Source organism: Nesoenas mayeri, assembly GCF_963082525.1.
Source record: "Nesoenas mayeri genome assembly, chromosome: 1".
Classification (NCBI taxonomy): Eukaryota; Metazoa; Chordata; class Aves; order Columbiformes; family Columbidae; genus Nesoenas; species Nesoenas mayeri.
The window spans coordinates 156,869,546-156,882,341 of NC_137541.1; the positions used below are offsets into that span (position 1 = coordinate 156,869,546).

At 36.0% G+C, this 12,796-nt stretch overlaps 1 protein-coding gene across 3 annotated transcripts in view; it reads left to right on the plus strand.

The window, feature by feature from the left end:
- FGF14 (fibroblast growth factor 14) overlaps window positions 1-12,796 on the plus strand; it is a gene marked incomplete at both ends in the record, with an annotated part of 400,299 nt that overhangs the window by 296,423 nt on the left and 91,080 nt on the right. For 2 of the 3 annotated variants that reach the window (XM_080358815.1, XM_080358816.1), the window contains one exon: window positions 7,970-8,080. The exons of the other annotated variant lie outside the window; for it this stretch is intronic. In XM_080358815.1, the coding sequence (XP_080214941.1) occupies window positions 7,970-8,080 (111 nt within the window). The remainder of the gene's footprint in view (window positions 1-7,969; window positions 8,081-12,796) is intronic. 3 annotated transcript variants of the gene reach the window in all.

The window sequence follows — 12,796 nt, forward strand, 5'->3', positions numbered from 1 at the left end:
ATTGCAAATTATCCTGCCATCCTTTCTCCATTGAGCATTGCCATGATAGTCTGAAATACTTTTAAGATTGATTGTTTAGCTGCTTTCCAAATTTAATTCTAAGATGGTTTGGGAAAGAAATAGAAGCTGACTTCAAATATCCCATTGGTTTGTGATGCAGCATGCAAGGAGACAAATAGTCAAGACTAAAATAAACTTAATGCTTAAACATTTAGTTCTAAAAATATGAATTATCTAGGAAAGGAAGAATCAAATTAAATCTTTGGTAAGTTAGGTATTATGTGAGGTATATTCAGCTACATTTGGAAAATACATCAATGCCCATCCTTTTGTGCTTTCAACATTCAGTGACATGTTCAGAGAAATCTCATTCTTAAAACACATTTATTTACTGATTCAAAGGGCAATGCTTCAGTCAGATTTTGAATCAGCAAATAAATGTGTTTTAAGAATGATTGAAGTTAAATGGTAATGTGGTTCCTTGACATTTTTTGAATGTGACTAAAATAAAGTTTTGTCTTTCAAAGGGCTTTTTTATGGGAAGTTAACACAGTGGAGATTGTTGGAAAAGTGAGGACACTGAAATTACTTAACCCTGGGATGCATTGTTAAATGTTGTTTTAAAGAGAAATGCTAAGCGGTGTTAAGCAATATTTTGGATGTTGTTTTACTGTTAGAATTCAGAAGCAAGAAAATACCAGGTGGAACTAAGAGGTTCAGGTATAGGAAGGAGTCCTAAACAAAATTCTAGAAAATCTTTTTATCTAAGTCAAGAAGGCTCAGTAACACAGTTCAATTTTTAGGCCTATGTGAAGTGAAAAGAACAAATAAAAACTGGAATAGTAAGACTGCTGTAACACGGAACTTTGGACAATAGAATTTTTAGCATTTTGAATTAAACTTTGAGAAAGTTAATATAGTTGCAAAGATGATTTTTGTGTGTCGGTGAAAGATGATGCTTTTCAGATAACAGTTAAATGCATTAAACTCTGACTAGTGCTGTCAAAGTAGGCCTGGAAATAGAGACTAGCTTCTTAATTTTCCTATATATAACATCAGCTATTTTATAGATTTAGAAATTAGAGATCATTTAATTTTAGCACATTGGAAGGAATATGGGTCAATAGTAGAAGCCATTAATTAGGGGGAAATCTCCCAACTCATCTGTGTGTCGCAAGATCAGAAATATCAGAGATGTACAATATAGTCTAGTAGGAACAGAAATGCAAATTATTAAATGAAGTTACTAAAATTGAACTCCCATATCCTTGTAGAATTGTGGTTTTGGAAAAATGTATTTTCTTAACAACCTAAGCCTCTTCCCTTTACAACAAATACCCTCCAAAAATAATATGGCTGGTAAGGGAGACAAGTCTATTATATCCAATCATCTTGTGAATCTGAACAGATACAAATGACCCTAGCTAGAAGCCAAGTTGCTGTAATTCTATTGATGATCAAATTTGTTCAAGTAAAACCACGTAGCGAGAAGCAAACCTCATGTAGTTTGAAATGTATTGTAAAACCTAGAGACAAAATGTCAGTGCACACAAATGGAAGGGAGCACATTTTGCAGTTACCATAAAAACATTTCCAATACAAAGGCAAGGATGCCATCACAAAGGGTACGATGCTGTGCTTTCAAGAAAAGCAACCATTTTGCAGAACTCTGACCCTCTTCCATAGTTTACCAAGAAATTTCATAAACGCTGTGAATGTGCCGATGACAATGGCAGCGCAGGAACGTAGGAGGACTCTGTGTCTCTTGAATGTGCTCTCAAAGTGAGATTCTGCGGGAGAGGAGCTTGTGATGTGAGGCGTGAACGGACAAAAAGTAGAGTTAAAAATAAACGCCGAAGTTTAGTGCCCTGTAATCATGGTGAGGACAGAAAAATAAGTGAGCACAGAGAAATAGGCTCTCAAAGCCACCACGCTTCAGAATAAGTACTGTTATTACTTATGAGAACAGGGAATAATGGAAGCTATTGCTTTTCTGAGTTCACATTATATCCTTTCCCCCTCTGTCCTGAATACAGCAAAACTTTCTTTTAAAAATACTTTCCTTTCAAGCTTTTAATTAAATTTTAGTTTTCTGGTGCGTATGATGAGGTATTGAAAATATTTATATTAAAATCAGAGTGCACTAGCATATAAATGTCCATATTTTATCACTTCCTATTAAAGGGGAGAGAAAGTAAAACCAACACAATCACAAACTTTGAAACACTGAGACACCAGGTGACAGAGAAGTCAAAATAATAAAGAAGTTAGGAATGTATAAAGCTTTTGAATGCAAGAGTTACATCATAACAGCTGAAGAGGTTAATAACGAAGGAACATTATGGTTTTAGATGCTTATTTAGGATTTCATCACCTCTAAAAAAAGTACAAAATTCTGCATTTGGAATTCCCCATTGGCTTTGCACTTGTTTTAGGCAACTTGTTTTGTGGTTGTGTAATACATGTATCAGAGGATCCTGCACTTTTATATACTGGAATGATGATGCAAAACTTGCCAAAAACAAGGCAAAAGGAGTGTGATGGGTTCATCTGTACCAACTGTACCTCTTAGAGTACTGTTGCAATTAAACATATGCAGTGTGCTGGAGAAGACAACTTTTGGAAACTGGGAAAAGTGTTACAGCAGAAATACTTGAACAGCAAATCCAAAAAGGAAATGTCATTTTACATGGGATTTAGTCCTTCCTTCTGGAGCTGAATTGCATAGTGGAAAAAGTTTCTAAAATACTAAGTAGTGGTGTTACATGTTTAAAGTTATGAATGCTATCCTGACATAAATCTGAAGTATCAGTGGGCTTCTGTGCAGAAGACAGTGAAGGGCTGGAGGCTGCCTTGAGCTGTGGTCTGGGTGATGGGCTCTAATCTCACTTGTGGTGGGTTGGTAGCTGATTGTTATACAAAGCAGAGTGGCTTCAGCTGGAGATACTGCAATAATCCCAGTCCAAAACTCCACATAACACTATTGTCAGGGTAGTCTTGTATGAGAAGTCAGGCAAAGTGGCCTTTCACACGTCCGAGGCCTTATGAACTAACGGGGAGACGGGTCCGGAGTGGGTAAGACACTCTGCTTTGGGGGCGTATTTTGCTTCTCAGCTTCACAAGAAATGCAGGGGTTGCAGGTTTGTGGGGGTTTGACTTTTTGTAATCCTAATACGGGTTATAAATGTTTTTGATATTTCAAATAAAGTTTATTAGATGAGAAATAAGATTCCTAAAAAATGCTGGTCATAATAACAGTGAGCAAGAACTAACAGTCAAGTCATGGTGACTTAGAAAAGGTGACTGATTTATTCTGGATGAGCATGAGTGGTATGTTTAGGACTGAAATATCCAAAAGCAAAAACTGCATAAAGGAAATGCAAAGAATGAAGGGCAAGTAAAACATGAAGGATCTGGAGTTACCTGTTGTTAGCATGAGTTTGATACTATGCTATCTGAGCAGAATATACCTCTAAATCCTGACTTCCATTTAGTTGCTGAGCAACTTATTTTGTGACAGAATGGTAATTGACTGGATAGTGCAGTTTATTCTCCATGAGAATGTGAGTTGATATGAGACTAACCCACCATTAAGCATTTGCTGGTCAGCTCAAACAGGCTTTTATTTACTAAGCAAATAATGACAGGCAAAGTAGCCCTCCTACAGTAAAAACTAAAAACTAAAACTCCAGTGGTTGCTAAAGGATTCATTTTTCATTATGTCAAAATACAATGGGTACACTCACTATTGTTCTTTCAGCGTTGGAAATTCATCTATGTCTGAAGACAAAGGTAAAATCCTTAACCCCCCTATTGAATAAGTTTTTCCCCTTGTTTATTTTAAACCTATAATATTTCTAAAGAGATCTATTCTGGCAGCCTGTGCAGGTGGGGAAGGAGATGCTAAAACCATTTTGTTTGTGAACAGAAAATATTTTAAATTTGTAACATAAAGTGTCATAATTGTCCTCAAGCAAGACCTGCACGTAGCCTGTCATGAGTTAATGCCAAAGCCGTTTTTGTAGCCGCTATTCGTGGGAGAAGAGAAGACATCTTAATTAAACTCTGCCTTTGTTGAGGACATCAGAAAAGCTACTGACAGAGTGTGTATGCCAACTGCAATCATGCATCCTGCTGTTGCCACTGACAAGGAAAAAAAAACAATAAAAGCAGCTGCAAGTGGCTGCTGTCACACAGGTTGCTGTGGATAAGAGGCTTGAGAAATGTTGCTTCATCCATTCAATACAGCCTCTTTTAATATTCAGTGACAACCTTTAATAACAAATCAGAGTAGTTCTCCCCATGGTGGGGCGTTGCAGACTTGTCATGCTGAACTATTCAACACCACAAGTCAAGGTGCAAAATAACATCAATAAAAATCATTATAAGATGTTGAAGCGACCTTTGATTTTGATCCATGGTGAAGTTTGCTGGTTTGTCGGGTTTTTTTGTTTTTCTTTTTTCTCCCTGAAGTCAAAGTGTTTAAAATTAAATAGAAACAGTACTTTTCACATAACCACCTCACTGTGACAGCTAGGACTTTAAGAGAACTAGTAGCAAAATATTTATAATAAAATCATGAGCACTGGGAACTCTTTGGTGTGGTCATCTACTTTCATTCTGTCCATTTGTGCTTTATTATTTTGTTGTATTCTCTTGCCATTCCCTTTTTCTTTCATGTGGGAAGAAAAAGGTGTGCGTGGGGTGTAAAGGCTGAGGGTAATTGTTGGTCTACCTGTATCATTGCAATGGGAGGTATAAAACATATTGTATCCAAGGCTCTTGTGGACAGGCAGCATCAGTCTTCTGCTGGTATTCCTGGGCATTGCTGGTTGCTCCTGTGTGTGATAAAGAAGGATTTGAGAAACTTGTTTGTAAAACATCTGAAGCTGAGAATGTTCCTGTGGTATTATTAAGTAACAATGAGTAGATAAAACACTAGTAATACAGGGACTAGAGGATTTCTCTTTTCTGCTTGCTGCCTAAGTGTCTCAAAAAGGACCTGAAGGAGTCATTTATCTTTCTGCAAGGAGAAGAGATCAATTCATTGCCTGACAGGATTGTCTGCTTCATTGTGGAGATATTTACCTTGAGGCTGTATGGAGTAGTCTTTTCGACTGTTGCATATTGTGACTTGCATTGGGATTGAGTTATTTCATGCAACTCCCTCACTAAATCTGGATAGTTTTTTGACTAAGATCAATGAAATATCATGTCTCATTGACCAATTCCCCCAGTTTTTTGAGCTCTGTTCAACTAAAACATTTTGTTGCTATTTACTTTGATTTGTAGATCTGAAGTGCTGTGGTATAAATATTACAATTGATAACTAGCAAAAAGTGCATTATTAAATTACTTGGCAGATATAAGTTTTAATCTTGCTATGGGCAAGTAGGAACTTAAAGCAGAAAAGATGTTCTTAGGAGGGTGGGTAAAAAGTTTTCTAATAATACACAGGAAAAAAAAAGAAAAAGGAAGTTTCAGTTGCTACAATTCATGGGAAGAAAAAGACTTTTTGACATTTATTGATCTACAGAGATCTACTTTACACAAAGTATTGTTTAATATCACATTATTAGGAGTAAATTCCAGGTTACAATGAAACATTCAAGGGAAAGAGCCATGTTCTGGGACAATATGGTTCAGTTCTCTGACAAATGAAACCATTAAAACTGTATAGAAGTGAGATATAACACATGACTAAGACCCTCTGGTCTCATGCTGTAATAGTTACTACTTTGCTGTGTTTGAACTTGAGTAAACAAATAAATGGGTGATCCATATCCTGTCTCAACACACACAGCCTGAAACACTAGCTGAAATGCATAGCTATCCACAGAATTATTTTCATTCAGATATAGTTTTGAATAGGTGGTAAAGCAGGGTTAACTTTAAATAACGCTTTTAGTGGAAACATAGACAAATGATGGTGCAATTTCTTGTTAAGAAGTAGATTTTATTTGTGAATTTAGGAAAATTGAAAGAACAAGTATGAAGAACAACTTTAAAAGTCACTTGTACATTTCACATTTTTCCCTTGAAGTAGTAGCTGGCGATAGTGAGTTGAGTGTACTTTACCTTCTTATGATACTTTCTTGAGCTAGAAGTGATAATAATCATTTGTTCATGATTCTTTGGGTGTAGAAACTGTTTTTCAAAGTACTGATATTTTTTCTCTAAATACTTTTTAAAGCTCTACTTTTAATAATACTTGGTGGGGGTTTTTTGTTTTGTTTTTCATAAATTATTTTAATATGTGTAAAGCAAGTCTGTTTAAAATTGTCAGTTTGGAAGTGCACATTGAAAACATGAGTTGATAGGAATAGTGCCTAAGAGGAACTCACTTTTCATTTTTAAATAATGAGAATACTTTTGAGTTGCCTTATGAAGTTGATTGAGACAGTACATTCAAAGAACATACAGTTTATTCTGTTTATAAATTTAAAAAATATTTGTTTCTGAATATTCTTATATATAGGCAGAGAAAATTTTGCTAATGTAAAAATTCACAGAAAAAAACTCCAGTTAAAAGAAAAAAAAGTCGCAATATACTTACATGTTGATCACCAAATGTTTATTTATCTCCATGTCTCAAAAGTCTTACAGTGTTAATATTTATAGTAACAGTTTTTATTATATTTACAGTTTAATCTTATGGTTTTAATATAGATGGGTTTATTGATTAATATGACTTTGTAATTTAGATATTCAAGAAAAACTTTTCATAGTAATTCCATGGAACTGACCCTCTATAGAAGACTTCAGAGCATTCCATTCACAGGCAGGTTTTTTTTTTATTAGTGTTTATTTTCATCTCCCCTTAGGATACTGTAAGTAACTCAGCATGATTGATTGTGAGAGCAATTATACACGAATTCAAGGAGGATTCTATATTGTGGCCACAGGGTTGCATGGAAATCATTTATGTCTTCCTTAGAAGTTCACCGGTTCCTTTTATTACATATCTAACTTGAAGTTTTTATGATCTTAGTTCATTATTGCAGAGCTAAGCTTGATACAACATAGATGCTTTTAATGCCAACATCCCCACAAGTTTATGTAGTGGCTGCCTGGAGCTGAGCCTAATAGTTGATGTTTAACAATATTAATACCAATATCACTCAGAGGTAGTGCTGTTGATATTTTTTAAGATGGATTGTCCGCTTCCTCAGCACTGAACCAGTTCTGCAGCAGCTTAATTTGTGATTTGCTAAGGCACCATCCTTGAGATGAATCATAAAGTTGTGGCTTGGCAGGCCCTGCCCAACTCCTGGCAATTTTCATAAATGCAGAGTATTAAACAGAGTACCTTAACTGTTCAGCTACCTGAATTTCCCATATACTTTTAGATTCCTAAGGGTTTTTTTGGGTATTTTCCTCTGTTGAGGGAGGTATGTCTTTCCCTGACTGTGGATGTTATACCCTGGGGGGTGGGGGAGGACAGGTGAATTGTATCTGGTTCTAAATTGGTAAAATACTTTGGGAACTCTTCATGTGGGATTGATACAACGTATTACACCAGAGAGTGAAAGGAGATAGATCTTTTCCTCCAAGTGTCCTTAAAAGTTATGTGAAGTATAGTAAGTTACTAACATGTATGAAATGAGTAGGGTTTTTTAGAAGTTTTGTTAGTTTCTGTAAGGCTCTTTACTTGTTGCTGAAGTTTAGAATATTTTGCAGAGCTTAATCTGGTTTAAATCTTACAACTATGGATGTTTGGGATGTTCTTTTTTTCTGTGCTTTACCTGTGTTAATTGTAATGAAGGATGTTGGAAGCAGAGAACAGGACATGTAACTGGCCTAATAATACTCTGTGGTGAGATTTTACTCCATTAGGACCCATCCTGTCATAGTACTTACTTTTAAGACAGCAATGCTACTTCACTAAACTTCCTCCTACAGTGAGAGAAGTAGGGATAACTCTTGGAAAAAGTTTTGAGGCTAGTGACAAAATATGTTTGTCTTTCAGATCCCCAGCTCAAGGGTATAGTGACCAGGTTATATTGCAGGCAAGGCTACTACTTGCAAATGCATCCCGATGGAAGTCTCGATGGAACCAAGGATGACAGCAGTAATTCTAGTAAGTGACTGCCCCAGGGGAATGTCTTAATTGCACACGCAGATTGCATCGCGCAGACACAGTGTTAATGCCTTTCAAGGGTTTCTGAATGTGTTTGGTTGAAAGGAGGAGAGTTCTGTCTATTCGAAGCCTAATGACCGCCAGCACGGCTCATGCAGGACATTGGCCTAAATGTATTCCCTCTTGAAGGGGAAGGCGTAAGTGCCAATGGACCTCAGGGGTGAGATATTTAGGCCAATGGTTGTCTTCTGGTAATTTTATAAAAATGGTAAAAGTATATTAATTTTTTTTATAAAAGCTATTTATTTAACATAAAATTTCTAATATTAAAATTTAAAAAAAAAAATAGGTAGAAAAAAAAATTCCTTGAAAAATCTGATCATATAGGCCCTGATTCAGCAAAGCAAATAAGTGTATGTCTAACTGTCAAAGTCCTGCTTAAAACACATGCTAAAATACCTTGCTGAATTGGGGCTAAAGATCCTACAGTCCCTATACCAGCAAGAGTTCCAATGATTTTAAGAGGATCTCTGCCAGTGTAGGGACTGCAACGGTGGCAGTTTTCAAAAATACTTCAAATAAAAGTGGTCTTGAAAGGCTGTGTGGGTCGCTGCTTTGGTGTTCTTTTCCTATGATACTGCCACATATTTTCATTCAATGAGCATATATATGTTCAATAACCTCAGCTGCAAATGTTAATTAAGCAAACCTATTCTCACTGTAGAGAGAGCTGATTTTTAATTTTCTGTTTAGCAGAGAACATTTATGGTTTGTTTAGTTTAATGATAATGACATATTTAAGTGATGTATTTCTGTGTGATCCTGAGGTCTATTTTAAGCATTTTTAATACAAAAGACTTATTATTATGCATATATAAATGAGCCTTTAGTTTCCTCAACAGTGTTGGAAATAGGTTATAGAAATTAAGGGATTTGAGGTTTCTGCTTTACTTTGGTTAGGTCCCTGTTTTATCTCTTAATGCATGACTATATTTTTTAACACATTTCATCAACAGATAGCATGGTCATCTTTTATTGTTCTATTTTTTTTACAATTGAGAGAAAAAAATTATTAATCTATTTTGATGTGTATTTCTCGCTTGTTTTCAAAGTGTTTTTCTTCTTCCCCCATTCCTTGTTTCTTTCCTTCCCTCAGTGTGTCCATCTCTCATGCCCACTTCTATATTGGACTAGTTACTAAGACCTTGTACAGACAAGATGGTTATTGCTTTTTATAGAAACTTTGCCAATATGAAGTCCAAGAAATGTGTCTTAGCGTGCAAGTGTAAATCTCTCTCACCTCTCCTCCTCTCTCTGCCCATGTGTCTCATTTTCAGCTTCAGTGAGGAAGTGTGTATGACTGCAACAATTTCGGAATGTTTTAATGTTATTTCTGGGGTTGTTTTGCTTGTTTTGTTGTTGTTGGTTGGTTGGTTTGTTTGTATGTGTTAATCTTAGAACTCTATGGATTTTGAATCTGCAAAACTAGACTATAGTGACTTATTTTCCCCTTATTTTCCTCTTTTTGCTGTTGTCAGCTTTATATTTTTTAATTTTCCTGCTTACTATGCCATTTTCCCTTTTTCTCCCTTCTTCCTTGCCTTTCTGGATTTCCATCTGTCTACCCATCTCACTTATTCCTGTTGCTCCAAAATGCAGAATAAATATTCAATATTATAAATGTTTTGAAATATAGAACTTGTCCAAGCTCAACCAAATACCAGATAGCAGTATTGCATTTTTTGGATAAATATTGTTAGATAATGTTATGGTTTATTTCAACATGATTTTTAGGCTAAAATGAGTTCTTGCTGTAAAGGGGTTTTTCTTTAACTGGTGTGATTCACTATTTGTTTGTTCACTTGTCCAATTTTACAATATTGTTTAGTAAAGACAGTTTAGACCATAAAGATATAAAATTAATGTGTTTGCCAGGAAAGCATAAAATCTCCACCTTAAATTTTGCTAGTGTATATGTATCGACACTATATTAAGAGATGAAAAGATTGAACCATTTCGTATATTCATGAATATATGAATATGAGTCTATTTCTTTTGTTCTGTCAGTGTATCTCCTCAGTTCTTTTCCCTTTCCACTCTGTTTCTTTTCATTTCCTGATGAACTTTTTGTTTCCTATTGCTTTTCTTTATTGCAACATATTTTGTTTTTCCTTTTCTCCTTTACTTTAAAACAATAATTTTCTCATGGATAGAATTCTGAGTCCTTTGATCTTTTATTCTGTGAGCTCCTTATCATGATAATTTCTGTCTGAGGCTTACCCATAAATAAGTTTTTGCAGCTGTCAGAGGGGGAAAATTCTGCTTCTTGACCACGGAGCTTCCAGGCTGCCTATTTAAGGTGCCCAGTGGGTGAAGGGATGGATATATATTAGCTGTCAATAGAACAGATATACTTACCTGGACAGTGAGGATGACTTCCCTTTGAAGTGTGTTTCATAAAAAATGGAGGAAATGCAGACTGCCAAAGGGCGTGCATCTCTGCCAGCGTTCCAGCTGTTTCTCCACTATTCACTGTCCCTGAAACCTGTGAGTGTCCTCCTCATGCACTGACCATCTGAGTAGCCGGGTGTTGGAGAAGCCAGAGTGAGCATGTAGCAAAGGACAGAAAAGAGGTTTCATTTGTGTCTCCAGCAAGGAATCTATTTGAAGCTTAGTTATGCTGGTACTTTTGTGTGGTTGCAATTTATTCTGTGTCAAGCAGTTAGAGGAGTGTTTGAAATTAAAATTCCCTCAAAACGCAGGTATCATTTTGTACTCTCATGTGTGTCAATGAACATGTTACACACTATTGAAGTCGCAGTGTTACAGAAAGGTAGTGCAAATCAAGACTAAGATGTGACCTGTTCAAATTGAGTGGTTCTGTTCACACCCATTTTTTGTCTTTGAAGTTAATCTGTAGTCTCTTTAATGTGACTTCTTGCTTTTATCTGAAGTCAAAATAAGTTTTACCAGTAGTTTGGGTCAGCTGCTGTTGTGCAAGACGTTGTCCTGGCTTGCCTTCAGTTGAGTGAAGACTAGAGTCTGCAGAGAAAGATGGCAAGATTTTTAATGTATTTTTGTGCACAAACCCTTGAATGAAAAAGGAAGAAAGATGTGACTGCTTGTAATTGCATCCCTGAACATACATTCACCCGCTCATGTTGGTGGCCATGCTATTAGAATCCAACCTAAATAGACTGATAGATTCCAGTTCATTGTTGTAATTTCTTTTTCTATCTTTTCTTAGTCAGTGATGTTTTGTGACAGAGTATGACTTAATGCACCTATTGGTTAATGGTGCTGAGTTTCCTTAAATCACATCACCAGACTAAGGTGCTTAGCTTAAACCATCTTGTATGTACAGTGTATTTTTTTGCCAAACTTTCAATGACATGTGGAAAGATGTTTTGTTACATTGTACTTCTTCTTCTAGCTGGTTTTCTTTTTCCTTCCTCTAATGCCTTACAGTTTCTGGTTTGTTTTTGTAGCTTGCTCGTAGTGAAAGCAGGAATGACTGTAGTTAAAGCTGTAGGCTTGGTTACTGAGGTCCTGCTCAATGTAGTTGTCCCTCTCCAGCTCAAATGTTCCTGGATTTACTTATTTACAGCAGTTTTCAGCATTATTTGATGTGAATGGAACTTGCCTCAGTGTTGTCCATGGGCCTCATCACTATGAATTAGGAAAAACAAGCTACTGCACAGAAACTATAAAGAAATAGAAGAGATTTCCATGTTGTGCTTGTAGTAATAAGCCTGACATTCCCCTTCTGTCCTCTTCCCCACCCAAAACGACTAATTTTCAGGCTTTGGTCTGTCTTCAGACTTTTGGCTCATGAATGCAGGGTAGGTTTAGTAAGAAGACTAATCAGTTTGGAAAAGAGGCAATTCTGATTGTAGCCTTACTTCATAAACCAATAAATGCCAAAGTTAACATTACCCAAGCAAGTTTGATTTGGCTGTGTAATGCACATCTCTAGCTTAATTATGCAGCATCACGCTTTACTTCCTTCATGGCACTTGATACCTGGTAGGGTTGCTGTTCAAGAAACCATGCAACCATTTAACATTCCTTTATTTTAATATTTTAATGCATCTTCCTAGTGTTCTCTTTATATCTTCCAAGTTGAATATGGAAGTATTAGCTTTTTAATGTCTTTCTAAAGTACCTACCACTATCATATTTTGGTTTGAAGATATTAATAAAATAATCTTCACGGTGCCCTTGTAAGGTAAAGGAGATAATTAGACAGAAATAAAGCACATGAAGATAAAAAAACTACACCTGCAATGCTGTTAAATTTGGATTACTGAATGTTAAATTTGGATTACAGAACTGAAATACTTGCAGTCGAATTTTTGCACTGGTTTTTATTGCAGTTTGTCTTCAAAGAATTACACAGGCATTTAGTCATCTATTTACATCACCTTTGGGAGTCAGGTAAGCCTGTTTCTCCCATCAGTATAATCTTAGGTAGTGTGACAGGATCAATGGAGGCCATGTTCAGCCACACTAAAAAGTACATTTTAATTAAGTCTTGTGTAACATCAGGCAGGTAGAATGGGTTTGCTTTGTAAGAGATGGATGGATGGATCTCTGAATACCAACCTCCCTGTACTCATTGCCAATCTAAAAGATGTTCTGATGGAGTCATCATTTTTGCCTGTAGGCCTGCAGATGGAAATAAATTAAATAGTTGCCTCGATCTGATTGCAGATT